Here is a 26,389-nt window from a genome sequence, read left to right as displayed (position 1 = left end):
TGATGGAGAGGTTAATTATGTGGGTGATGATTGGAGCAATGGAGACGGCTGATCCATCATCCATCCATCTTCAACCGCTTATCCGTAGTTGGGTCGTTGGGGCAATAGCTCCACCAGTTTTCCAGACTTCCCTCTCCAGAGCAACATTAGTGACGAGACGTTCCAAGGCCAGTGAGTCGATGTGTTTCCTCCAAGTTGGAGGAAACACAACTGCGCCTTGATCTGCCCTGGGATCTCCTCCCAGTGGGACATGCCTCGAGGACCTCCCTAGGGATCCTAACCAGATGCCCGAACCACCTAAGATGGCTCCTTTCCAGGCGAAGAAGCAGCGACTACTCCGAGTCTCTCTCATGTGACCCTATCTCTAAGGGAGATGTCAGCCATCCGTTGAAGAAAACTAATTTCGGAGAAGGCTGAGTCTTTGAGAATATTGTCATGGCCAGTGGCCATGTTGTGTTGCAGGGTATTCAAGTGTTTTGAGCACCTCATCAGTTGTTACCATTACCAGTTTAAAATCATCTTTGCATACACCCAGGTTTTTGTAGAAAGCTTTGATGTGCTCTACACCAAAACGCATTGTCAGCATAAACAATGAAAACAAAAACAATCACAAACCCACACAAAATCTTTCTCGTCTGCAACATTTTGCCAGGGGCTGTTTAGTTGAATTAATTGGGATCACTTTGCAGGTTGCTGATCCGGGATCAGCAACCTGCAAATCCGGTTTGGGTAACAAGCTGATATGGAAACTGGACAGTAGGGCCTATAGGGATTCTATGGATAAAAGGGGTTAACCTCAAACAAATTGCAAATAATTAAATATGTTAACATATCAAAAGTCCTAAGAAACCCCAGTAGGGGAACATATTGAATGAAAAATGCTAAGGTGGTGTTAAACCAATGCTTGCAATGGATTCAGACCCCTACTGGGATTTCTTAATAGGACTTAAATGTTGTTACTAACATATTTATGAAATAAAACAAAGTTGAAAGAGTTTCTGTTGCAATTTGTTTGATGGTAACACTTGCGGAAAGAGAGCTCAACACAAACACGTCGTGACTCGTCACTCGTGAGCTTTCAGGTTGCTCTTTTTCGGCGCGCGACACCGTCGTGCTACGAAGTAAGAATCGAGCTTTTGGATTTGCTCGCAAACGTGATCGGCGTTTCGTCTAGCCAATGAAACGTGGACAAACGTGTAATGGGCGTTTCCAGGAAGAACCGTTATTATATTATTTTCCCGTAATGGCGGACCAGACGGAAAGCGATAGCATCAGCTTCAACAACGACAACAGGTAGATTAAAACGTGAACGAAGCATGAAAACGAACGGTAACCGCGACATAAAATGCATGGTTGAATTAAAGGTGGTCAACATTACAAAAAAAAAAAAAATGGGGGTATTTGTGGAAGCTAATTTGTGTTCCCTTAAGAATGTGAGCACCACGCTAGCAGGCTAACTAGCCCATGAACTAGCCCCGTACCGTACTAGCCCCATAACGTTAGCTTTAGCCAGGGTTAGCAGACCGTGGTGGGCTGCCTGCAAGCGGTAGGTAAGCATCTGTTAACAAAACCACAACCAGTATTCATCTGCTTCACCACGTCGACACCAGTGTGTGTGTTGATGCACGGATGCTATTCCAATAGCCAACAACAAAACAGCTGCCACCTATTAGCATGCTATGCTAAGCGCAACTGGTTTGAAAGAGTGTTTTGATTATTTTGATGCCTGCATCTGTGCTACTGATAGTGTTAGCCTAGCCTAGCTCAAACTCAGCCAGTAGATGGCGAGTTTAACCAACCACACAATGATGGGAATGAATGAATGAAAGCTGCTGTGAGTTTGTAGATTGGCGATTTAGCGTCGTAAGACCAAATATAATACTGTCATGTTTAAGATTTGAGGCGGAGAGCGTCTCGTCGTCTAGACAGTATGTGTGATATTGTTTTTGGTGTTGCTGTGGTAGCAGAATGGCGCAGCAGCAGCCGGTGCGCTTTCGCGGCCCTGCGCCCACCCAGACCCCCGTGCAGCTCCGAGGACCCCCGCCGCTCCTCCGGCCGCCGCCCCCGCCGTTCGGCATGATGCGGGGACCCCCGCCGGGGCGACCCCCGTTCGGACGCCCGCCCTTCGACCCCAACATGCCGCCCATTCCCCCGCCGGGTGGCTTGCCGCCGCCCCTCGGACCCCCGCACCTACAGGTGAGTCGAATAGTGAGTGACGATGTCTCCTTGCCTTTATTATATACAGATGTTTACTAAAGTAAATCAGTGGTTCTTAACATTTTATTTTTATTTGAGCCAATGTGATATGCACCATGCAGACCCCACATTTGATATGATTTTGTATCTCAGTGGGACCCAAATATACAATGTAAAATCCTCTTTCCTCAATACCTTAATGTCAACGAAGTTCACACCCACCAGAGGGAGTTCAACAAACCATGTCCACCAAAATGTGGAACGCCCTACCAACAGCCATTAAGACACGCAAATCCCTTGACTCCTTCAAAAACGCTCTAAGAGGGCACCTACGGACGGCTGCAATTCGAAACTGGCCCCCATAAAATCTGAATCCCCCCGTCCCCTTTCCCCCTTACTGTATATGTATCCTTTCCCTTTTTACCTCCTGCCATCTGCAGGTCTCTAATACGTATCATTCAACTAAACTCACCCCACACAGCCGTCTGTTTTTTTGTACTACTGAATCTGACATAGTGGACAACTGAATCAATGGCTGATGACGTATCGGCAACAACGTGGCTACGTAACAGGTGACATTATGAAATGCGAGTCTGCTGCCTGCAGGCCAGACTGAGTAGCGAGTGACAAATTCACGGAACGAAGCGATTCAGGCTGGAACCCAGGATGCAAATGGACCTGTACGTGTCATTGTTGTACATTGTTTACATCTCACTAATCTTTCAAGAGTCGAGACGGATTCAGCTAATTCAAATGAACATGGGTTCCCAGATTGACCTGTCATAAGATCTTTTAAAATGCACCTAGCCGCAATTTGCAACACTATATACAGTATATATTTTTTCAATATGTTTAATCTAGAGTTGCCACACCGACCAGTGGGCACGGACAGCCCATTCATCCAAACAGAAAAGTTCTAATCTGATTGTATTAAACAACGTTAAACTCGGTCACCAACATTTCATAAAAATCCACCATAGACATTTTATGAGCTACTTTCTGTCAATAAATTCCGTACAGGTGATTAGTGTTGGAGTTTGAAAGCGCTCGTTTTCAATAACGCACCCTCCTCCTGCATCATGTGCAAACAGGTGGTACCAGCCAGTCCATTGAGTGATGTTTGTGATAATGTGATAATAATAATATGCAATATGGCCAAGTGAATGACATACACCATGTTATATTCATTGCAGTTATTCTTAGAAAATTGATTTATATTATCCAAATGATGAAGAATGAAGGTGAACCATAAACACAGCTAAAGATGTGAATCAGTGTAGATGTCCTCTGGAGATGCCGCAGTCTCAGTGAACAGATGGAAGAGGGACAGACAGACAGACAGTCAGGACACAACCTTTTAAGTCCTCACCCATAAAGCCCCAGTGCTGGCCTGCCATGCGCTTTTAGGGCTACTTTCACAGTCATTGCTCACATACCGCTGCTCACATGCCGGGGTATGGTCTAGTTTTGTTAATTTGCAGAACATCACAATTGCCTACACACGGTCCTTTGCTATTATTTAGGAACAACCCACCCTGTTAAATAAGAGTGCGAAGCAGCTGAGTCACTCATTCCACATGGCCAGTGCTGACCGGGAGTATATTTTCCATTAGGCAGTTATTGTTTTATTTATATAGGAGAGTGTAGAGAAACGGGAGGCTGAGGGTAGAGACAAGGCTCCGGCTGGAATCAAACCAGAGACGTTGTAACCACAATAGTCCACACACTGTCCCATCAGCTGCCAGTGAACCCCAAACCTGGACTTATTTTGATGAATATATAAAAAACTATATAAACTAAGCACATCTGCAGTGTTTGGAATTGGAAATGGCTGTTTCTCTTCCATTGAGAAATTTAACAAGAAGGTTGTCATTTGAAGTAGATGGCACACTACTTTATTGTCGTTTGGTAGTTATGTTGTTAGTTCTCATTTGGGCGGTGGAGAGACGACCATTAGCTTTAAATAACAGTTGTATTTGCACAGGTGTGATGAATGCATGAAATGTTATTAAAGTGCTGGAAATTGTTTGAATTTGACGTATAAAAAACGTATAGTTTTCTTCAATGTCCCATTTTGCAATATACAGCCACCAATGATAAACATTTTTAAATAGGCTGTTGTGGTTAGGGCTGGATAAACTACTGTAGATTACAGCATTGTTTTAAATGCCATGGCATGGTCGATACTTTTCCCCAAAGTTTAGACTAGACTGGCAAGAATCCACTGAAAAACTCTTTACTTGTCTGCCTCTGATCACAGACAGTAATACATTAACATAAGAAAGTATAAGATTTTCAAGAGATGAGCTATCACAGACACACCAGCCTACCAATACCATAATAATGCAGGTATAGTAACGTAAAGTCACAGCTGTAGTAGTGACGTAGTTTCATCTCTGAGCATTACAACAACAAAATAAGTGTCAACGTTGGCTTGTTTGTGTTACCACAGAGACCTCCATTCCTCCCCCCGCCCATGGGGAACATGCCCCCCCCTCCAGGGATGTTGTTCCCTCCTGGGATGCCCCCCGTTCCCGCAGTGGGAGCCCCAGCAGCACTCACTGAGGAGATCTGGGTGGAGAACAAGACTCCCGAGGGAAAGGTGAGTCATCATATGCGATACTTTACATACACACACACACACACCTGTGGGGAATTAAATAATTTGCCAATTGATTGATTTGCTAGGATTATGTTTCAATATATTTTAGTTGAATTAACCTGCCTCACACCTATAACAATATTCTCCTCCTACCATTCATGCCATCTCAGATATATTACTACAATGCTCGGACCAGAGAGTCGTCGTGGAGTAAACCAGACGTGGCCAAGATCATCCAGCAGTCTGAGCTCAACCCGTTACTTGTGGCGGGAGCGGGCGGCGCAGGAGCCGGGACTGCTGCGGCCACCTCTGGTGCCGGCGGGCCGGCGGTGACTGCCGCTTCAAGCAGTGTTAACAACACCACAGCCAGCACGGTGGCAACTACAACAGCCGTCCCCACCCAGGCCCCCTCACCCACTCCCTCACGCACGCACACCTCCAGTCCAGACTCGCCCTCTCCCGTTTCCACCGCAGGTTAGCAAACATGTTTTATATCTGATGGCTGCAACTATCGATAATTCTCTTAGCGGTTATTCCATAATTTACTACTAAAATGAATCGAGCAAGAAGTTGTATTATTTCCTGGGATAATTCTACGACACACGAACAAGAAAACCTATGCTGAACATGCTTCCTCTCCCTGCTCCCATCATGCAGCCTCCGTGGCGGCGGACCACAACCAAACCACCACCACAGTGACGTCCAGCATGTCCATGTCGCCTGTGGCCATGGTGACCGTCTCCACCGTGCCGCAGTCCGTCACGGCAGTGCAGACCATGATGACGCACAGCCTGGGCCAGCAAGCCTTCCCGCCCGTCATGGTGCCACCCTTCAGAGTGCCTCTGCCTGGCATGCACATCCCTCTGCCAGGTAAAACCCCACGTCTCCAAACACATTGACCCTCCGTCTATCATTCCCGTCCCTTGTTTTCTGACACGTGGCTCCTTCTTTTTTCTGCTCCCCACAATGTTTGAAAGAAATGTAAATCGCTGGATAAATAGTAGTTGGATAAATAGTAGTTTTAACATCATCCACTGTTAAAATGTCTCTGCAATCAAAGAAAAGCTTAACCTTTCATGTCATAATTGTAATAACACACATTGGCCTATAGACAAACTGTACTTTTGAATCTACTGTTAGTGCTCATGGTGTAAATTCTTAACACAGAAAAAAATGTTTCAGTCAAACATGCATGCTAATAATGGAGTGGTGAAGTTCCCTTGTCAAAGTGTGTGTGTGTCAGTCATAGTTCTAAATATCACATGTGTATAATATATATACGTTCTTAACTCTGGCAGCCGATGCTTATAGTTTTCCTGTTGTGTCCAACCCAATGCTTGCTTGTCCGTTGTTCTTGCAGGTGTAGCAATGATGCACATAGTAGGCGCACCCTTTGTAAAGGCAGGCCCCAGCGCTAACGGTAAAGCCCACAGCCGCGCACCGCTGACAGCTAGTACGGCATGGTAGTGAATGCTGAATGGTGTCTACATGATTCATAACCGTGTGTACATGAAAAAAAAACACTGGCATGGCCGTGAGCAGTGAAGAGTTCTGTGAACGTGAACACAGCACACTGTGTTCAGTAGTGGAATTCCAGCACCCACAACACAACTACTAGGGCTGTCGCCATCATGAAAGTCGACAAATTGTCACTTAACGATTATATTTGTGTTTTTTTTTGCATTGAACATTGGAACATGCGTAAATTCAAATTGCATTTCACAGGGCAGATATGGTCGCTGTCGGGTTCCATATTTTAACTTTTTCGTAAATGAACGCCCTACTTACTTACTACGGCATGACTCAAAAGTAGCAGATCTGAAAGCTTGAAACGTGGCGCAAAGCGATGCGTATTGAGCTTGTAGATTGAATTGAATTTGAATCCTGAAAAGTAAATTATATATACAAAGAATATGACTGTCGATAACATGATGTACTATGAACAAAACAGGCCATATTTAATCTTATAGGCCTACTTTCAAAATGTGTAAAAAAAAGAAGTGGACATGGCTATTTATTATTTAAAAGCACACAACGTGTCGCATCATGGCACGTTGTGATCTTGTCGGCTAATATTGAACACAGAATGTATGAATATTTCTCGACGATTCTCGACGAAACTCTGTTCTCTCAAATGATCACTAACTATCAAGTACTCTTGAACCTCTAGTTGGCATATTTCATTCAGTCCTGGGTAAAATAACTGACTGGTCTTGCTTGGGTACTTATAGTCAGTGTGTAGATCAGTGATTATTCACCGATTCATGGTATTTTATGGGCGTGAACTGTGAGTTGTAAATAAGTATGCAGGCGGAGGCGTGTTTTATATGGGCTTTGTAGTAATTCATATTAACACTGAGGGCTTCATGTCATGTGGTTGTGCTAGTCTAGTTTTGTGGCATGGTTGTGCGAGTGTGTGGTTAATAGTTTGTCAGGCTGTCAAGTGGTTGTACTTTTTTTGTCATCCATTTTAATGTTATTGGTTTTACCTCTGCTTAACATGTTAGACTTCCACATTCAGTTATCTCACCTCTCCCACAACATGAACTCTAATAAACCCTCAGTCAACTAAGTGAATATAAAGCATCCTGGGGGAGCAGACGTCCTTGGTCACGGAACAGCCTTGACAATACTAGAATATCAGGCTTATCGCTCTGCCCAGTGGTGCTCACAGGAGCATTTCAGACGCTCCTGACCTATACCCAATCTTTTGTTGTTGTCGTTTCTTGTTTTCTAATTTAACCGGACATCCTCCTAAGTAAGCTGATCAATTACCGAGTGTGACGGTCCACAAAACAGTTTTGGCCTCGGTTAGGAGGCATTTTGGTAAAATTATTTTTTATTTACTAAGCTTTCTCCATTGTTACTGCAGGTCAATGTGAAACTGTATTTCATCCCTGTCTGGTGGAAATCTCAAACTGTCCACTTTCAGGATTCAAATTTGCGTTTCGAGCTTGTTGATCTGCTACTTTTGCATGAAGCTATTATAGTAGGCCATTCGTTTACAAAAATACACAAAATGTGAAAATATGGCTGGCTATAGGCTATTTCTGGCTGACAGCGGCGATTTACAGTATAGATATACTCATTATACTGTACCAGTGTTGGCCGTATTGACCCCAGGACCCATTATCATGTTGAACATACAGCACATTGTCGAGGATAGTGTAAACCGGGTGGAACTGCACATTTCACTTCCGCACATGCATGACTGTATTTGTTGGGTTTGTAGGGTTTCTTGTGCCACGAGAAAGAAATCCCGTACTTGTACCCTTACATCATTATTAGTTAGTCAGGAAGTTGCTGTACACTGTCTACTTGGATCCTTTGTCAATTTATAATTTAAGCATTTTAACATTTAACACTCTTATCCAGATCGACTTACAAGTGAAATTGGGCAGAAACCTTGTATCTCTATTTTATACGTTTAAAGTTTTTTTCGCCGTAAGTTAATGCCCTACTTCGTCGTGCAAGAGTCGGTGTCACGCGAAAGTAGCAAAAATAGCTACCTACAAGCTTGCAACGGTTGGCACATTGCGATGCATTGTGAACTTGTAGATCAGCTATTAGAAATTTTGAATCAATGAAAAGTATTGACAAGTCATTGTGACTAAATAATAACACTATTATCCAAAGGAACACAGGTTCTTTTTCCCCCATTTCCTAAAAAGTAACGGTTTTGGGACATGCAAGGTTTCCACCCGACGGCGACCTCAACAAGTAGTGCTTCATCAGCTCCACCACCCAGTCAAATACCTGTGAACCACTTACACTCTCTCCCCTCTATGATGCGGCGGCAGGGATGCTCCCTGGTATGGCCCCGCCCCTCGTTCCCATGATGCACCACCCCCAGCTGACGCTAGCCGCGGCCCCCGCTGCCATGGCCGCGTCTCTGCACCTCCCAGAGTGGTCCGAGTACAAGACGGCCGACGGCAAGACGTACTACTACAACAACCGCACCTTAGAGTCCACTTGGGAGAAGCCCCAGGCCCTGCTCGATAAAGGTAACCACCCAACTTTATCATCCCTTTGAATTTCCCATTAGGGTTTATTTTTTCATTTTTTGTTTTCACTTTTTGTGAAGTTTACATTTTTGTGAAAAGGCTGTTACGTTTTATTTATTTTTTATTTTAGCTAGCCACTCCAACTACCAGCTATGTCCGTGTACCCATGTATGTCTGTATTTGTACGGCAATAGCGTTGGTTGACCACCAAGTGTTGAGCAGCCTAACACACACTCACCCATTGACCACCGCAGCGCACACACACACAGCACCACTCATTTCAGACGGCTGTTTTTAGTTTTATGCTATATGAACATATTTTGCCACTGGTCTCGGCCACTGGTAACTACAGTAGTTTTATTAACGACCCCATTACTTACTGTAGCGGTTCTATATTTGTCATTTTAGATTCAGATCTACAAGCTCACAGTCAGAGCGTCACTTTGTGCCTTATGTTGAGCCACGGCCCAGGCTCGAACAAAATATTTTAAGATTGAGGTCCGCGCCCAAATATCATTTTGGGGGTCTTGGAAGCGACACATTTTGAGAACTACCGATATAGAAACGTACGTTTTCCCAGTTGTAGAAATCGTGTGTGTGGGTTTGTTCAGAGAAAGAAGCGGAGAAGGCTAAGGCTGAGCGTCTGGCCGAGGAGGAAGCAGAGGCCATGGAGATGGAGGAGGAAGAGAAGAAACTGGAAATGGCCAATGAGAAGGAGGTATGGATGGACGTGTCCCACATACAGCTAGGGCTGCAGCTAGAGCTCTTCACCGGGGCCCCCGATTCCGAAAATACCCGAGTGGACCCGAGACCCGCACGGGTTGGAGCCGTGTTTTATCATAATCACTCGGGCAGGGTCGGAATCGGCCGTATCCCCCCAGGACCTCGGGTTTGTCAATGATTATGTGTAATGCCCGAGTGGACCCGAGAAGACCCGTGTGTGTGTGTGTGTGTGTGTGTGTGTGTGTGTGTGTGTGTGTGTGTGTGTGTGTGTGTGTGTGTGTGTGTGTGTGTGTGTGTGTGTGTGTGTGTGTGTGTGTGTGTGTGTGTGTGTGTGTGTGTGTGTGTGTGTGTGTGTGTGTGTGTGTGTGTGTGTGTGTGTGTGTGTGTGTGTGTACTGTCTGAATATTTTATCAACATTTTAAACAACAAAACAAAGCACAATCGGTGTGTAATTGTGTGTCGGCTTGACTGTAGAGACTCTTTGTCTCTGTCCGATGCATGTGCGCTCTGCTGCGCTGCGTAGGAAAAAACGTTCAAACTAAAGTTCTGTGATAATTTATACTGACATAGGATCAGGTTAGTGTTGCAGCGACATGAATGGCTGTTATTTGTGTGATTATGCTGGTTTAGGATCAGCAGCGCAAGAGCGTAGGCTACCACGCAAGGCAAGCCCCGTCCTGGCTTGCCTTGCGCTGATTTGAATGAAAACACCGGCATGCAAGCTACTTTATATCACAGATCCCGACAACATTGTTGACCTCAACGAGGTGAAAGGAAACTAGCAAAGCACAAAGCAAATTAATATAAGAAGGTTAAAGCAATCATGTCAACTCTCCTGCGTGCAAATCATGGATAAGTAAGAGAGCAAAGTAGGAGCTGTTATAAGTGAGTTGAGTGTGGCACCTTGTTAATATTCCATTCAGCCAAGAATGGAATACGGTACATGCATCTGCTAAAACTCTGATTGTGTAAAAAAACAAACAAATGATCTGTTTGCTTAATTTTAAATGCACTCACACTGAGGAGACGAGTCTCTCTCTAGCCCTCTCACCCTCTGCTGCAGCCTGCAGGGAATCTCTCACTTTAATCATAAAATGGTAAATGGTAATACGTCCGCTATATTATTTCAGAAAGACCACATAAATGTCTGCCTGGCTGGGTCGGGTCTCTCGGAATGTCGGAAAGAATCGGATCTGGGTCGGGAGCAGTGCCGCCATTTAAAAAATCTCGGAACAGGTCGGAAATCGGACAAAATAATCACGGATCCATTCGGGCTTGGTTTTCCTATTTGAAAATGTTTTCGGAACGGGTTGGAATCTGTAAAATGTCACAGATTAATAAAAAAAAACTTCTGCCTAACAATGATGTCACTGGTGGACGGGTTTCTGCACTGCCCACAGCCCTCCTATGAGACACAGGCAGTGTAGAAAAGTGGTGAAGTGGTCCTTTAACCCTTGACCTACATTTGACGGATTGAATCAATTCATCTAAACCTTCTGTTAATGGATTTGTTTTATTCCCTATAATCAGGGGCTTAATGTAGCATCATATAGCAACTTTTGGCTAGTTTGGCTAACGGCCGATTTAATCTACCTAAACCGGCCGAAATCCTTGCGTGCACGGTCGCTCATGCACGCGCGTGGTCTTTATGTGCATAGCTGCGTAAAATGCGATATTCGGGGCTTGATTAGAGCTTAATTTGACTTAGTTATTCAAATAAACGCTGATCGCTTAGCATCCGGGACCGATGACTGTCTAACACAGTGTAGAAAGATAGCGGATGTTGCGATCCACTACACCGGAAATGACATCGCCAGATTCCCTCTATTCGGGCAAAATCGGCATAATGGTGAAGTTACCACCACCATCCTGACTGGGTCTCTAATACTATAGGATTGCCGTGCCAAAATGAGATGTAGTGTGTATATCGCGGATTTTTCTATTGGCATTAAAATTATGAAAAGCTGCTATTGGGGTGGCAGTTCAAGGGTTAATATAACTGTCATACAAAAAGTCGCTATTACAGTTTTTTCAATTTTTTTTAATAAAACAATGTCCCAAAATCGATTATTTTATTTTTGCACGAATAATGGATTTCTCCCCTGTCTGTCTGCAGGAGCCTAAAGAGGAAGAGATGACGGAGGAAGAGAAGGCGGCTCAGAAAGCCAAGCCTGTAGCTACCAACCCCATCCCAGGCACTCCTTGGTACACACTACCCTAGATTCACTCAATCTGTCAAGAACATACCTTTGTGTATGTTGTGATCAATATTAGGGCTGCAACTATCGATTTGTTTTTGATTAAGTGAATAATCGAGAAGCGTGTTTATATATACCGTAATGTATATGGGTATATTATACACCCTATATATTTAAAAATAATAATAGAAAAAGAAAATGGCTATATCGTAAATGAATGCCCCACTTGATCATACTATAGCGTCACACAAAAGTATCGAGTTGCTACTTTTGAATTTGAATCCTGAAAAGTGACAGCTTTTGATCAGCATTATTTTGTACGTACTTGTACGTGAAAACAAATTGTGAAAATGGCCGATCTACAACGTGTCTGTGTGTTGTGTCCAAGGTGTGTGGTGTGGACGGGTGACGACCGTGTGTTCTTCTACAACCCGACCACTCGGTTGTCCATGTGGGACCGTCCTGAAGAACTGGTGGGCCGAGCCGACGTTGACAAGAACATCCAGGAGCCACCCCACAAGAGAGGCCTGGACGATGGCAAGAAGACTGGTAGGGCCATGAAAACATATCCTATATTAATAAGCCCTACATACTTAATTGTATGGCAAATAGAGAAAATAGTCGATGTACAAAATGGCCTGTCACAATTATTAAATGATCGCCCTGTTACATTGTTTTCCAACTCATGCGCTGTGTGTGTCTCTCTCTGTCCTGTCTGTCTGTCTGTCTGTCTGTCTCCAGGCCTCAATAAGGACGAGCCAGAGATACCAGTCACTGCTGAGGAGAATGACGACGAGCCAATCAAAGCCAAGAAAAGGAAGTAAGTCTGCGTTTATGATTGTTGTGGATTGACTGACCAACCAACTCCTTAGATTAACCAGACGTCCATTTCAGCCCAACACCCAGATGTGCTGACATGTGTGATTAACCAATTTATACCGGAGGACACATCTGTGTCATCTTAGCTTTTAACCAGTATTTTAAACTTTAGCTGAAAATTCGTCTCAAATCTTTTAATATATATTCTTTCACAGTGAACGTTTTAACTCCGTAATGTCTCTATAGGAAGGACGAGGCCAAAGAGGCCGACTCTGAAAAGGAAGCGGCTATGGAGGCAGAGTTGAGAGCTGCCAGAGAGAGGGCCATAGTGCCCCTGGAGGCCAGGATGACCCAGTTCAAAGACATGCTGCTGGAGAGAGGGGTAACAGACTTGACTTGCTCAATCACACTGATGTTAGTCAGGTTTGCATGTCGTCCATTTGCGGCCTTGTATGATAAGCCTTGGCACACTGTGGCCCATAGGGCAGTACACCTGGAAATGACCATCCTAAACAATGGAACCAAACTTTACGTGCATGAAATACATACATACAACACAGACACTCTTATTTACTAAAATATATTTGCACATAAGTGTGAAGTTGATAAGAAGTACAGGTACCAATATTTCAAGTGTGGAGAAAATGGGTTTTCACTGCAATGTTTCCCTCAAACCTTCTATGAATATGGTCTCACAGCGTTTATGTCCAAATTGTGAGTGTGGGTTAAACGTATGACCGTTGTCCTGTGTGTTTGTGTCCATATAGGTGTCTGCCTTCTCCACCTGGGACAAAGAGCTGCATAAGATTGTGTTTGACCCTCGCTACCTTCTGCTCAGTCCAAAGGAGAGGAAACAGGTGCACTATATCTCTTTGCCTCACTGTTGAGCCTGAGTTAAACTCTGCAAATACAAGATCGGGTATTACTTTCTCCCAGTCTGCGTTCACTTGTTTAATTTGGTTCTTTTCTACAATGTCGTTTGTGGTCATTTAAAACTTTGCATATTTGGTTACCACAAAACATAATCAAAATGTTATAATAGAGATGAAACACAAAACATTAACACTTTGATTGCTGGAAGATCTCAACAGGCCTATTTGGATGTTGCTGCCATTTAACATTGCACAAAGGCCTTGTTCGGGGGCCCACAGTAAAATGTTCTCTTATAGCGAGAATCACACGCCTACATCAAAAGAAAGCTGAACTTGTCCACTTCAATTAAAAAAATACATTTTGATTTTTACCATGTTCCATTCTGGAGATATTGACCTTTTTGCAACACCTGCATTTGCCTGGAAGTGGTTATCTTGAACAGCGAGCAGAGTTATGGATGGTTTAAAGTCAGAGACATTGACAGGCAGATATAAAATTGAACCCAATAAATATCCTATACATCCTATACACCGAATGAAAGCCCTGAATGTGTACTTTTACGAGGAAAACAGTAAACATTGATCCCATCTACAGTTAGACAGTAATTGGTTATTGAATGCAGCTTGTGCCCACCAGATAACTTCAGAGAAGACATGGACGTGAACTCCTCAATATTCACAAAATAAGGCCTATAGCGACATATAAATACTATATACCGTATGAAACAGAAGACTCTCTGCTTTCATAAGAAAAAAACTTCTACTGTAGTAATAATAAAAATCACACCCCTGTGAAGTGAGCGGTGCAACTCTGTCCCATATTGCACCACTCACTTCACATGGGTGTGATTTTTATTATTACTACAGTAGAAGTTTTTTTCTTATGAAAGCAGAGAGTCTTCTGTTTCATACGGTATATAGTATTTATATGTCGCTATAGGCCTTATTTTGTGAATATTGTGTTCAGGTCCATGTCTTCTCTGCAGTTATATCTGGTGGGCGCAATGTGCATCCACCCAGTATCCAATTTATGACAAACTGTACATGGGATCAATGTTTACTCTTTTCCTCGTAAAAGTACACATTCAGGGCTTTCATTCGATGTATAGGATGTATAGCATATTTATTGTGTTTATTGTTATATCTGCCTGTCAATGTCTGACTATAAACCTTCATAACTATGCTTTCTTTTTGATGATGATTGCCGCCTCGCCTAATCTATCTCACTGCTTTCATTGTTTTGATCGCAGTAACATTGGGGGGGGGGGGGGTCATGGGCACATTGGGCAGCAAAAGTCTTGATCCGTACGGCTATAAAAAGTCCCATTTCACCGTTCGGTTCAGAACTATAGTATAACGGTGAGACGCGTTGTCATCAGCTGATTTTGTTTTTCAAGCTAGTGAAGTATATTTACTAACAAGAGAACATGCCTGGGCATGCAGGTTGGAGGCGATGGAGGAAAAAAAAAGATTCCCCCGGCTGTGATGTCAACGACAACGGATCACAACACCACGGTTTAGGACGCGGAAAAGTTCGTTATACATTACACCCGGGTCGATTACGTCCCCGATGCGTTCATTGCGGTCTTATCACTACAATTATAATGAATAAAAAAGCGTTACAATCACACGTCCGAGCGATCTCCGATTATGACGGTTCTGCATGGCGATACGTGATCCACCAACGGCACACTGTCTTGTCGTGGCGGCCCGTCGATACTGTGGTTAGTTCGTAGTATTGTAGGCTCGGGGATCGTTTGGTCGCTACAGTATGAAGAAGGAAACATGCATCTGTCCATGTGTGTTGCAGACGCAATGCAATGCCGATCGGTTGTTTTTTTCCGAGAGACAGAGCCAGCCAGGACAGAGCCCCCATCTCGCAGGCTCCTCCTGCAGGAGAAACAGGAGGGGAGGGGGGAATCGAGTAGTATAGTGTTGTGTGAAAGCCAATAGCTGGAGGAAAGCCTGGTGAGGCGAGGTTAGGTTAAATTTGATTCTTTTCATACACCGACTGGATCATTCCATGGGCGCGTCCATTTTAGACTGGCTTAGTGGCTTCTACACGTAAAGCGGCCCGCCCTCCTGTTTTCAGGATGGGAGGGGGGGTTTTTTTTTTTGGTTTTTTTTCTGATCACGTGAGCGGGACTAAGCAACAATGATAGGGCGATGGTTCTTCATTGTCCGGGTGGGTAAAAAGATGAATGAAAGTATGCTATAAAAAAGTGATTGAAACGTATTGATACGTGATCCGCACCCGACGTTTGATTAATTGATAACGTATTGATACGCGATCCGCGTTGGGAGTGTTAAGAAGAAATTAAATGGAGCAGACAAACCTATACATTTGTATACCTGCCCAAGTCTAATGCATTTGAATCATTTAGCCACATATGGCCTTATATGTGAACCGTGTGTGTGTGTGTGTGTGTGTGTGTGTGTGTGTGTGTGTGTGTGTGTGTCCGCAGGTGTTTGATTCGTACGTGAAGACACGAGCTGAAGAGGAGAGGAAGGAAAAGAAGAACAAATTGATGCAGGCCAAAGACGAGTTCAGGAGGATGATGGAGGACGCCAAACTGAACCCCAGGTAAAGAACATGGCCACTATTTTGGAATTACTGCATCTGTAAAAACAAGACACATGCATTGCTCTAACAACAGATAAGCGTCAAATGTCAGGTTATTTTAATAGCTGTATAACTATATTCTGACAATTGTTTGCTTGAACTTTTCTTCATGTTCAAATCTCTCAGTTTAAATTGTTTAAACTATTCTCAGATGAGGATCAAAAAGTGGTCAGGTGGTCTGATATTTAGGATGGTTCGATACCGCTTATTTTTCCATCCTCAAGATTTATCTGTGAAGAAAAATAGAGTTGATTGTCTATTTAATCAAACAACTGCCATTGTGAACTACTGTATGTCTGCAATGACCTGCTACACCGCACCAGCACCCACATGAACAGCTCTCACACGCTGAAGAAATGATTATGAATATGTGATCTTCCATGTGTGCAGGACGACGTTCAGTGAGTTTGCGGTGAAGCATGGCAGAGACCCCCGCTTCAAGACCATAGAGAAGATGAAGGACCGAGAGGCCATCTTCACTGAGTTCATCACTGCCGTCAGGAAGAGGGAGAAGGAGGATTCAAAGTCCAGAGGAGAAAAGGTAATATTATGCATGGACCAATACCACATTATTGGGTTCGATCCCTATGTTGGGTGAGTCCTAGCCCGCCGATTACCAATGTTTTGACCGGTATTATGTCAATAAGTATATTTTATTACCTGCTTTAAACCTAAACCTGGCATCCCTATTTTGGGCAAAAGATTTTTGAATATGGCTTAATTATAAAATTGGGCCACATCGGCCACATAACTGCCGATACCGTGGCTATTCAAAACAATCAAGTAATGGCTGATAGCATCGTTCTGGCTCTTAAAACACACCCTGCATTCAAGTGTCTCTCTCCTGCCTAGAAGTAGTTATAGACGGGACTAATTTTATAGAATGTCTGTGTGTGTGTGTGTGTGTGTGTGTGTGTGTGTGTGTGTGTGTCTAGTATGGTATGGTAGAATATGAGAAGATGTCCTGGTCCTTACAAGATAAATGTTTTTTTGATGGTTGAAAAAGGTGAGATGCGTTGGGTATAGGGATCGGGAATTCTGAATTGGAGTTAAACATGATATATACTTGGTAGTGTGCCAGTGTCATGCACCGTAAAATAGCTGTGACACGTGCGTTGTGAGCTTATAGATCTGCATTTATTTGTATTTATTTTTTAACGGCATTCACAAAATCGCCATCCTCACACAAGCATAGTAATACAAACCTGTGTGGTTGTGTGTGTGTGTGTGTGTCTTCAGGTGAAGTTGGACTTCTTTGATTTGCTGGGTCAGCAGCACATGGAGGGCAATCCGCGCTGGAGCAAAGTAAAGGAGAGGATGGAGACGGACCCTCGCTACAAGGCCGTTGACAGCTCTGCCCTCAGGGAGGAGCTCTACAAGCAGTACATGGAGAAGCAGGCCAAGGTAGCTTCAATCTACCGCCGCCCGGGTTTGTCCGTGCCACGGTGTGTATACTGTTCTGGTCTCCAGAGCCGAGACCAGATTCTACAAATGTCTCCTAAATCATGATTTATCATCATTTTCTGAAAAACCTATGTTTCTATGTCAGTGGTTCACACTGGATCCCCCCCGTCTGAAAATATGTTGTTCCAGGGGAACCTTTTGAACTCTATAAGGACCATCAGTTTGATATGCATTAGGCCATGGTCTTACACCCTGTTTTTTACAATATTTCATCTATGGGACCTACACTGTAAAAAATCCTCAGACTTAATTTAACTAAATAAGTGTACAAATGGAGCAACAAGGGTCTATTTTGGTTCCATTTGTGCACTCGACTTGAGAGTTAAAGACCTGCAATGGTCCAATTGGACCCAGCATCAACAACGAGTGTTAGGCAAGCGTTACTGTCGAAAGCAGCTGTCATTGTTCATTCATCCTGTCTTGCAAACATGTCGTTTATTTGATTTTGTTTTCAGTTTGGCCCTCTTTGCAATTTGGTTGACCTCTTCTGTTACAATAAATTGAGGTCTGGCAAAAAATATTAAATGTTACATTGGGAAAGTCATTCCATGGTTGAATGAGGAGAAAAATACAGAATCCTCCTTTTCAATTGTTAATGGCAGCTGTGTGTTTTGATTGTGTCCTTAACCGCTTACATAGATAGTTGTGATTACAGATTGAACTGAACATGTGCTGCGGCAGGTCTTGTAAAATCCAAGTGGACAAAAATAATTCAAACGATTGTGTTTGTATTTTCCCTTTCCACAGACCGTGGACATTGACAAGGAGCGAGAGCTGGAGCGCCAGGCCCGTGTCGAGGCCAGCCTCCGAGAGAGAGAGCGGGAGGTGCAGAAAGCTCGGTCGGAGCAAACCAAGGAGATTGACAGAGAGCGGGAGCAGCACAAACGAGAGGAGGCCATTCAGCATTTTAGAGCACTCATGTCTGACATGGTGAGATTCCCCCTGCCTCTGTCCTGTTCCTACGCTCTTAATGGAAGGTGTTGCTTAGTTTTGGGATCCTTTTAGGATTTTAACAATTACGTACCGCTAACCATTTCCCTTTTAACACAATCAGTGCCCGGATTCCTTCAAAATAGAAGCTCTTGGGTGCCGGAAAGACATGGCCACTTTTACTCTGAACCCCTAGCTTACCTTGGTCTCGATTCTATTATATTGCTAGAAGCTCCAAAGCATTCATATTTTGAACGAGAGGCATGTTGAAGTCAGAAATGAAGCGCTTAGTATATCCATCAGATCAAAACCACGGAGAGCGCCCTAGATGAGCAGATACGAGGCATTTTCTGCCGTGCAGAAACAGCTAATCGAACGGTAAGCTAATATGACTGAAAAGCGAAGTACGGTGGCCGAGAGTCTGACTAAAAAATAAAAAAAGGAAAGAATTCAGAATATTCTCCCCTCGCCTGATATCATTGAGGATGCGCTAGGACGTGTACACACGTCCAATGCTTCCCTCGTTGGATTCCCTATGACGTGTGGACACGTCGGATGGACGGAAACGGTTAACGGGCCGATTCCTTAAAGGACAACTTTAGTTTTTTTTCAACCAAGGTTCATTAGAAGGTTATTAGAGAAAGTAAAAGATGAGTGTTAATTTTTCTTCATTTGCTGCTTTCTTTCGTTTTAGGGATTTTAGCGGTTTTTGACAGGGGGGCGGGGCATTCGAGCATGGGGCTAAATATGTATTTTTTTACAAAATTTTAGAGCGATTTATTTTTTTATTATTTACTCTAGTCCTACTAAACCCCAAGAAATTACATCTGGCCACAAAAGATCGCGAGATCTACTGAATGTGTCAAACTGCATATTGAGCCTATAACACAGTGTGGCTTCCCCCCAGTAGGCTACCTTCACATTCAGTAGATCCTGTGATCTTCTGTGGCCAGATGTAATTTCCTGGGGTATATTAGGACTATAGTAAATAATAATAAAATAAATCGCCATAATATTTTGTAAAGAAATACATATTTAGCCCCATGCTCGAATGCCCCCGCCCCCCTGTCAAAAGCCGCTAAAATCCCTAAAACGAAAGAAAGCAGCAAATGAAGAAAAAATTACACTCATCTTATACTTTCTCTAATAACAACCTAAAACATGAACCTTGGTTGAAAAAAACTAAAGTTGTCCTTTAACGGTTCCCTTTATCGATTCTTATAGCTGGTTCCAAATGGACCCTTACAGCATTTGTACTCAGTTAGGTGGTCCTCGAAATTAAAACGTTTGAGAACCAGAGTAATATAGCAGACGTGAAGTCTGCATACCAGCGCTCACATTTGTTATAATGTAACAAATGTTACAAATGTTATTAGCTCTGACATTTGTTATGAAGCAACATGGAGAGCAAAGCTTTCCATGTTGCCAGCGTCCAGGAGAAGGTTATTATATTTAATTTACCCTTGCTGGGTTTGTCCATAACAACAACTGACACCAGCCTGGTCAAACAGCCCCCACCTTGAACCAGCTGCTAAAATGGCCTAACCCAGTGCTTCTGAAACCTTTTCGCTTCATGGACCCCACAACTCTTTAGTTAAAGACCTCATGGATTAAAGTTCTCAGTCGCTACAACTGATTTCATGTCTTTTGGAGATGAAAACATGCAATATGATCTGATGCATCTTCTATAAAATCGGATATGTCATATGAAAGCAAAGGTTATAGCCTCAATCTGTGATTTCTTTAACCTGGTTGACAGCGGGGACAATATAAAATATTAAAACATTAAATAATTTTACATGTGTTGATTGTTTAGGAATCGGTTCTACTGTGTGGGGCGGCTCCTTTGATGCGGTCTCACAAATCACACATTTAGGACTTGGTCATGCAAATATTTTCAGTCGTGAGATTTTATTTTTGCTTTAACCCATTTAATGGTCCATTTGGAACCCTGAGAGTCCCTGGACCCATCATCTAGAATTACTGCCTTTAGAATTTCAATAGAACGCCAGTCATTTTATTTTTCGGCTTACTGACAACGTTTTTGTGTCTTCCTATTTTCTGTGTGTTGCGTCCTATAACTTTGTACATTGTGTTCACTTTGTGCTTTTGTGTTCTGTGTAATGTTTTAGGTGCGTTCTTCAGACGCGACGTGGTCGGACACACGCCGCAACCTGCGCAAAGACCACCGCTGGGAGTCTGCTTCCCTGCTGGAGAGGGAGGAGAAGGAAAAGCTGTTCAACGAACACGTAGAGGCACTGGCCAAGAAGAAGAAAGAACACTTCAGACAGCTCCTGGATGAGACCATCATGGTGAATAAACACATAGAAGCAACCCAAGAAAAAGAAAAAAAGGTATTCAGCCGTCTCATTGATCCTTTCATGATTGGTTTATTGTATGCCTGCAACAGTTTAATTTTAATTTAATCTTTTGTTAAAGCATGATCGATAATCAATAGTTTAATAAAATAATCAATTCATATTCAATGCTGTTTTGGTGTATGTCATTATAGGTGAACATTATTTTATTTATTTGTACTGTGTAAATTGTGAACAAGCTCACAACACGTTGCAATGCGGCACATTGTGAGCTTGTAGATGTGCTATTTTCACAATTTCTGCAAGCCACCGTTTTAAAGTATAAAATAATGCGTGGTTAGTCGATTTGTTTATCATAACCAGAGAAAGATGTCCAGCAGTCTCATTGCTCATTTAATGGTTTGTTAATTGATAAGCTGTGCTTGTTTCCAGATCACGCTGACCACCACATGGAAAGAGGTGAAGAAGATCATCAAGGAGGATCCTCGCTGCATCAAGTTCTCATCTAGTGATCGGGTACGTATCGAACTTGAAGAGAGACAGACCGCAGACTCCATAAGGTCATAGCTGTCACCACACCGTTGGTGCCTGTTTTCACTGGGTCAAGTTTCAAAATGTACATTCATGAACTAGCATTAGGGAGGGCTGGGTATTTTGAGTAATGTTTCATTTAGTTATGATATTAAGAGAGGGGGACGGACAGCAGAGACACAGGTCAGGATAGAACCGTGTGCATTATGATGAGGCTGACGCACTGTCCAGGTTGGCAACCAACCAGCTTGAATCATGCTCTACCTGCTCGTGAGTCACGACAAGTTGTCTCATGAGACATGACACTATAGACCAGGTTAAAACCACACACAGAAATAGAATGCAACAAATAATGTCCAGGATGGAACAAATTGTAGCACATTGATGATTTGTCTTTTTATATTTTGTTAATTGGAACACAAACACCTCCACTCCAGTCAACTCTAGGCTTGAGTTGCTAGCTTGACCAAGTCAGCGACTACCTCTTTTTGATCTTGTGTCTTCTGCTGTGTAGTACAGTGGGGTTGTTGTACTCTGTCATAATGTTGCAAAATGTGAAATCATGATGTCCTCTGTGCAGATGGTCTGGGGAACCATTTTAGCTGTTCAAAATGCCTCTCTTCCTCGCTACGATGGCTGACTGAGTTTAGGTGACCCCCTGCCCCCGTTTGGTGAAGAGAGTAGAAATCAAATGCAGCCTTGCCAATCTCAGTTTGTAGTTCTTCCACTGACACTGAATACATCACTGAAGGAGGCAAGTAAGCTTGTAAATTATGTATTTGTACTGCAATACACAGAAGACATCTAAGTATAGTAGCCATTATTGGCGACTGCTCATCTATGACAAATAACTGGAGAAGATGATTTTGACTGGAGCAGTCTCCACAAACTAAGCCCTGATCTTGTTTTGATGTTACAGCAGGTATGAGTCTCTCTGGCCCATAGCAGGCATTTAACACATTTGGTTTTCTGTCCGTTTAGAAGAGACAGCGGGAGTTTGAAGACTACATTAAAGACAAGTACATCACAGCCAAAGCTGACTTCAGAACCCTGCTCAAGGAGACAAAGTTCATCACTTACAGGTTTGTACACACACACGGCACACAACTGTGGGGACGCAAGTCAATTTCACATTTATATTCATGCTACGATGCTGTATTTATGAAAATGGACCAGGCCAGAACCCCTGCCCTGAGAAACCCCGGTTGTAAAGCCAGTCTGAATTGCTTTTGTGTTTTGAAAAGTGCTGTCTTGCCTTCGGTGTCCTTCCAGGTCAAGGAAGCTGATCCAGGAGTCGGAGCAGCACCTCAAAGACGTAGAGAAGGTTCTCCAGAACGACAAACGCTACCTGGTCCTGGAGTGTGTCCCTGAGGAGCGCCGGAAGCTCATCATGTTTTATATCGAAGACCTAGACCGCCGTGGCCCGCCGCCTCCCCCCACCGCCTCGGAGCCCACCCGCCGCTCCACTAAGTGACCCGTTCACTCCACCTTGCGGCTGTCACCATAATCGTCCTCCTCCGTATGCTTCGGCCAAAAGCATGACACCCTCCCCCCATCCTACCATCTCCAAACCACGATAACCCCCCCATCCATGTAGGCCACAACGCCGGCCTTCCAGAGAGCAGTGTTATTGCCACTTGGGGGGGTTTGTGTTAACTTAGAGACGTACCAGAGAGATGCACTGTTTTAGTCTCTGTTACGTCACATTGTAGCCCTATACGTCTGTGATGGACCTGACGGTTATATCACTACTCGAGGTGACCTCCCCCACCCCCCTCCGACTGACCGAATTGGAGAAGAGGGGGATTATGGATGAGGCTGTCACGCGCAGCCAATGAGGTGTAATATAGCTGATGTAAATGACATGAAATGTGTGTGCGCGCCGGTGTGCGTGTGTGTGGCGTCATTTTAGGCCTTACTGCTCCACTGTGCCAGTCATCGTTTCAGCGGCTCAGTGTGAATGTTTGTTGCTGTCCATCGGGTTACTCTGATGTTGCAGCAGTTTCTCTGTTGAATAAAAAATAAAGGCGACTAACACTGTTTTTTCTAATTCTCGTCCTGGGGTGTTTGTGTTTACTAAAAGTGAATTTCCATTCTACACAGCATTTTGTCATGACTTTAATCCACCACAAGGTGGTGTCAGAAACACAACTGCATGTCTTAACTTACAAGAGGGAGGCCTCTTGTGATTTTTTTTAAAGGTACATTGCACATTAACCATATTTACTCTAGAGTGAATATTTGAACATTTGTCAGATTGTGAATTGTAGATCGACTATTTTAGGCACATTTATTTGGACTAGACCCCTGGTGGACTGTCAACGTAGTAGGTCTATAGGGTTTATGTCAGTGGTTTTCAACCAGTGGACCTTGAGTGGGTTCCACGTGGTCCCCAGCTAAATGATGGATAGGATTAGCCCTTGTAGATCTTTTAACTCTCAAGAGTTCAATTATTGTTAAACATCTGCATCAGTTCATTTACAAGAAGTCTACACAATTAGAGAATGTAGAATTGTTATTTTGATCAATGTTTTCCTGTTGTCTCCTAATGGTACCAACATCAATACAGCGTGGAATTGTGGACACAATCTTATCCAACAATGAGTTGATCTTCAAATCATCAAATGGTCCGTGGCTCAAAATGCTGAATAAATAATGGACCTTGATGTGAAAAGGGTTGAAAACCACTGGTTTATGTGTTTAATAATCATGTGCCATTTCCAGAAGCAGTCGGGGCGACCGTGGCTCAGGAGGTAGAGCAGGTCGTCCAATGATCCATGGGTTGGCGGTTCGAATCCCGGCTCCTCCTGTCTACATGTCGAAGTGTCCTTGGGCAAGACACTGAACCCCAAATTGCTCCCGATGTGCTGGTTGGTACCTTGCATGGCTTCCGCCGCAATCGGTGTATGAATGGGTGAATGTAATGCACAATCTATGTAAAGCGCCTTGGATAAAGGCGCTATATAAATGCACCATTTACCAGTCAGAGTTGAGGAAAACAGCATGCAAGCAATTGAAGGCCAATAAACACAAAATGATAGAGAATAAGTCAAGCCGTTTAGCACAGATAAGCAAAGGCACTTTGTGGCCTGGTGTGATAGGTTGACCTATAAGCCAGGTCTCTAGGTGTGGATCCACGAGTCGCAGGCGCGGAGAACATACTGTTACTGTATGTCAACACCAGGCCACGTATTGCACGAGTTTATTACAGACAGAAATACAGTTAGAAGAACAGTAGATCTATACGTCCCTAGCACATTATGTAAACAAAGCAAACGGAATGAGCATGAATATCAAAATATTGCACATACAGTCAATCTCTGCTGACTGTAGCAGAGATTGACTGTAGGCTATATGTGCAATATTATGATATTCATGCTTATCATGGACTTGGTAGTGTGGCGGTTAAGCTCATATATGGAAGGTATTGTGCATTTTATGACTAAAGCATGAAACTTTCAGGATATCATCTACACATCCCAAGGTTTGATTTCAGACGTGGAAACACTTTCTGACTGACCTCTGGTGACCTTGAGGGGTCATTGACCTCAGAATTGCATTTTTGCATGTTTTGCTCCATTATTTTCCACTATAATAATTTATTATGTTTGTTAAATGGAAGTTTTGTTCTAATGAATGACAACTTAAACCCTAATAGTCTACAGAAATGGTGAATCGTGTCAACTTTTATGATATAAAGGTTATGACATTGTTATAACATTAAAAACATCTAGGGGAGCGGTTTAGCTCATATATGGAAGGTATTGTGCATTTTACGACTAAAGCATGACACTTTCTACAGTGCTAGCGCAATAAAATAAAGATGCAGCTCTTCACACAGCTACAAAAAGGACTGTATGAAGAGGTATAAGGAATTGGTGGAGATGGTCAAAGCCAAGAAAGCTGCACAGGAGCTTGTGGCAGCGAAGAGTAAAAAATGACAATAACCACAAAACAGATAGTTGTCATTATTTTAACATTATTGTATTGGTTACAATACTAAAAATTACAGAAAGACTTGATTGATGAGGTTGTTTGGTTTTTATATCCAATATCGTTACAGTATATTCAAAGGTGCTATAGGGCATAGCATCCATCCAGACCCCATTCATTTTTCACATATAGAGATTTCCAAACAATATTTATATAAATTATTCTAAGCCTATATATCAAGCCATCTAGGATCCTGGTAATTAATGACCATAAATGATGTGAAAAACAAATGAAAAAAACTCAAAACAAAGGCTATTGTATATTATATAATTAAATATTTAAAAATAAATCATGTTTTAATGTCATGATTCAGTAGGGTCCTGGATGGCTTGATTCTATAGGCTTATTCATTTTTTATATAAATATTCGTAGAAATCTTGATGGGGAAAAAACAATGGGGTCTGGAACGATGGAACCCAAAAATGGCTGCCACTGCTACTGTATTCCCTATTTATCTCATGATTTTGGTTTTGGTGGCAGTATATGGCGAGTGTTCAGGGTTCATATGTTTTGGGGGAAGTAACTGTTGGATACTCTTAAACCTCCTACCAGGTGGCAGGAATTTAAGGAGATGTTGGGAGATAATATGGTACCATTTCTGTCATAACACTTGCTACCAGTGACACCGATGGAGAATCCAAGCTAATATAAACTGAAGACTTTATATTTTTGGAAAGTTAGCTATTATAGAAGTCATTGTTCTCACATTAATACAAAATCAAATTAAAACATTGAAATGTTCGAAATGAACAAACCTGCCTACCGACAATGGCACCGGTAGGCAAGTCTCTGAACTGTCCACAGCCCTACGACACAGACTGAGTGGACAAAAATTGTACCATAATGAGCACTAGTGAGTTCACTTAGAACCACAACCTCACACTCAATGGTCTTTTTCCACTATCTTCATCTCTCTTCAGCCTCTGCATCTTCTTTGTCTTCATCTTTGTGTATTAGACCTTATATTAATCATATTGGAAAATTCTGTTTTCTGCTTCAATTAGGTTATTGCTGCTCAAGGCCGTCAGACCTTTGAGGTTTCCCATGTGGCCCATTCAGCTATGGCCATCCTTGTGAATGGGTTGTAGAAGTTCCAACAGGAACTGTATTGAGAGA

At 43.0% G+C, this 26,389-nt stretch overlaps 1 protein-coding gene across 5 annotated transcripts; it reads left to right on the top strand.

Moving 5' to 3' along the window:
* The first annotated feature begins 1,179 nt into the window (after positions 1-1,179).
* Positions 1,180-23,330, top strand: tcerg1b (transcription elongation regulator 1b (CA150)). Of its 5 annotated transcripts, none has more exons than XM_079508387.1 (21): positions 1,180-1,293; positions 1,968-2,196; positions 4,649-4,798; positions 4,969-5,272; positions 5,456-5,668; positions 6,159-6,218; positions 8,599-8,802; positions 9,414-9,520; positions 11,642-11,730; positions 12,112-12,272; positions 12,465-12,543; positions 12,789-12,924; positions 13,310-13,399; positions 15,880-15,998; positions 16,428-16,578; positions 17,277-17,441; positions 18,249-18,431; positions 20,564-20,785; positions 21,182-21,265; positions 22,262-22,362; positions 22,553-23,330. In XM_079508387.1, exons 1-21 carry the CDS (start codon positions 1,244-1,246, stop codon positions 22,752-22,754), a joined length of 3,099 nt encoding a protein of 1,032 aa, XP_079364513.1. In that variant the 5' UTR covers positions 1,180-1,243; the 3' UTR covers positions 22,755-23,330. The 5 variants fall into 5 exon arrangements, with proteins under 5 accessions (XP_079364513.1, XP_079364516.1, XP_079364512.1 ...); XM_079508386.1 differs by having other exon boundaries at positions 1,185-1,293; positions 1,965-2,196; XM_079508388.1 differs by lacking the exon at positions 1,180-1,293 and adding an exon at positions 1,379-1,550.
* The last annotated feature ends 3,059 nt before the right edge of the window (positions 23,331-26,389 follow it).

This window comes from Electrona antarctica (assembly GCF_951216825.1).
Source record: "Electrona antarctica genome assembly, chromosome: 8".
NCBI lineage: Eukaryota > Metazoa > Chordata > Actinopteri > Myctophiformes > Myctophidae > Electrona > Electrona antarctica.
Note: the sequence above shows the minus strand (reverse complement) of the source record. Positions and strands in the feature narration are given on the sequence as shown.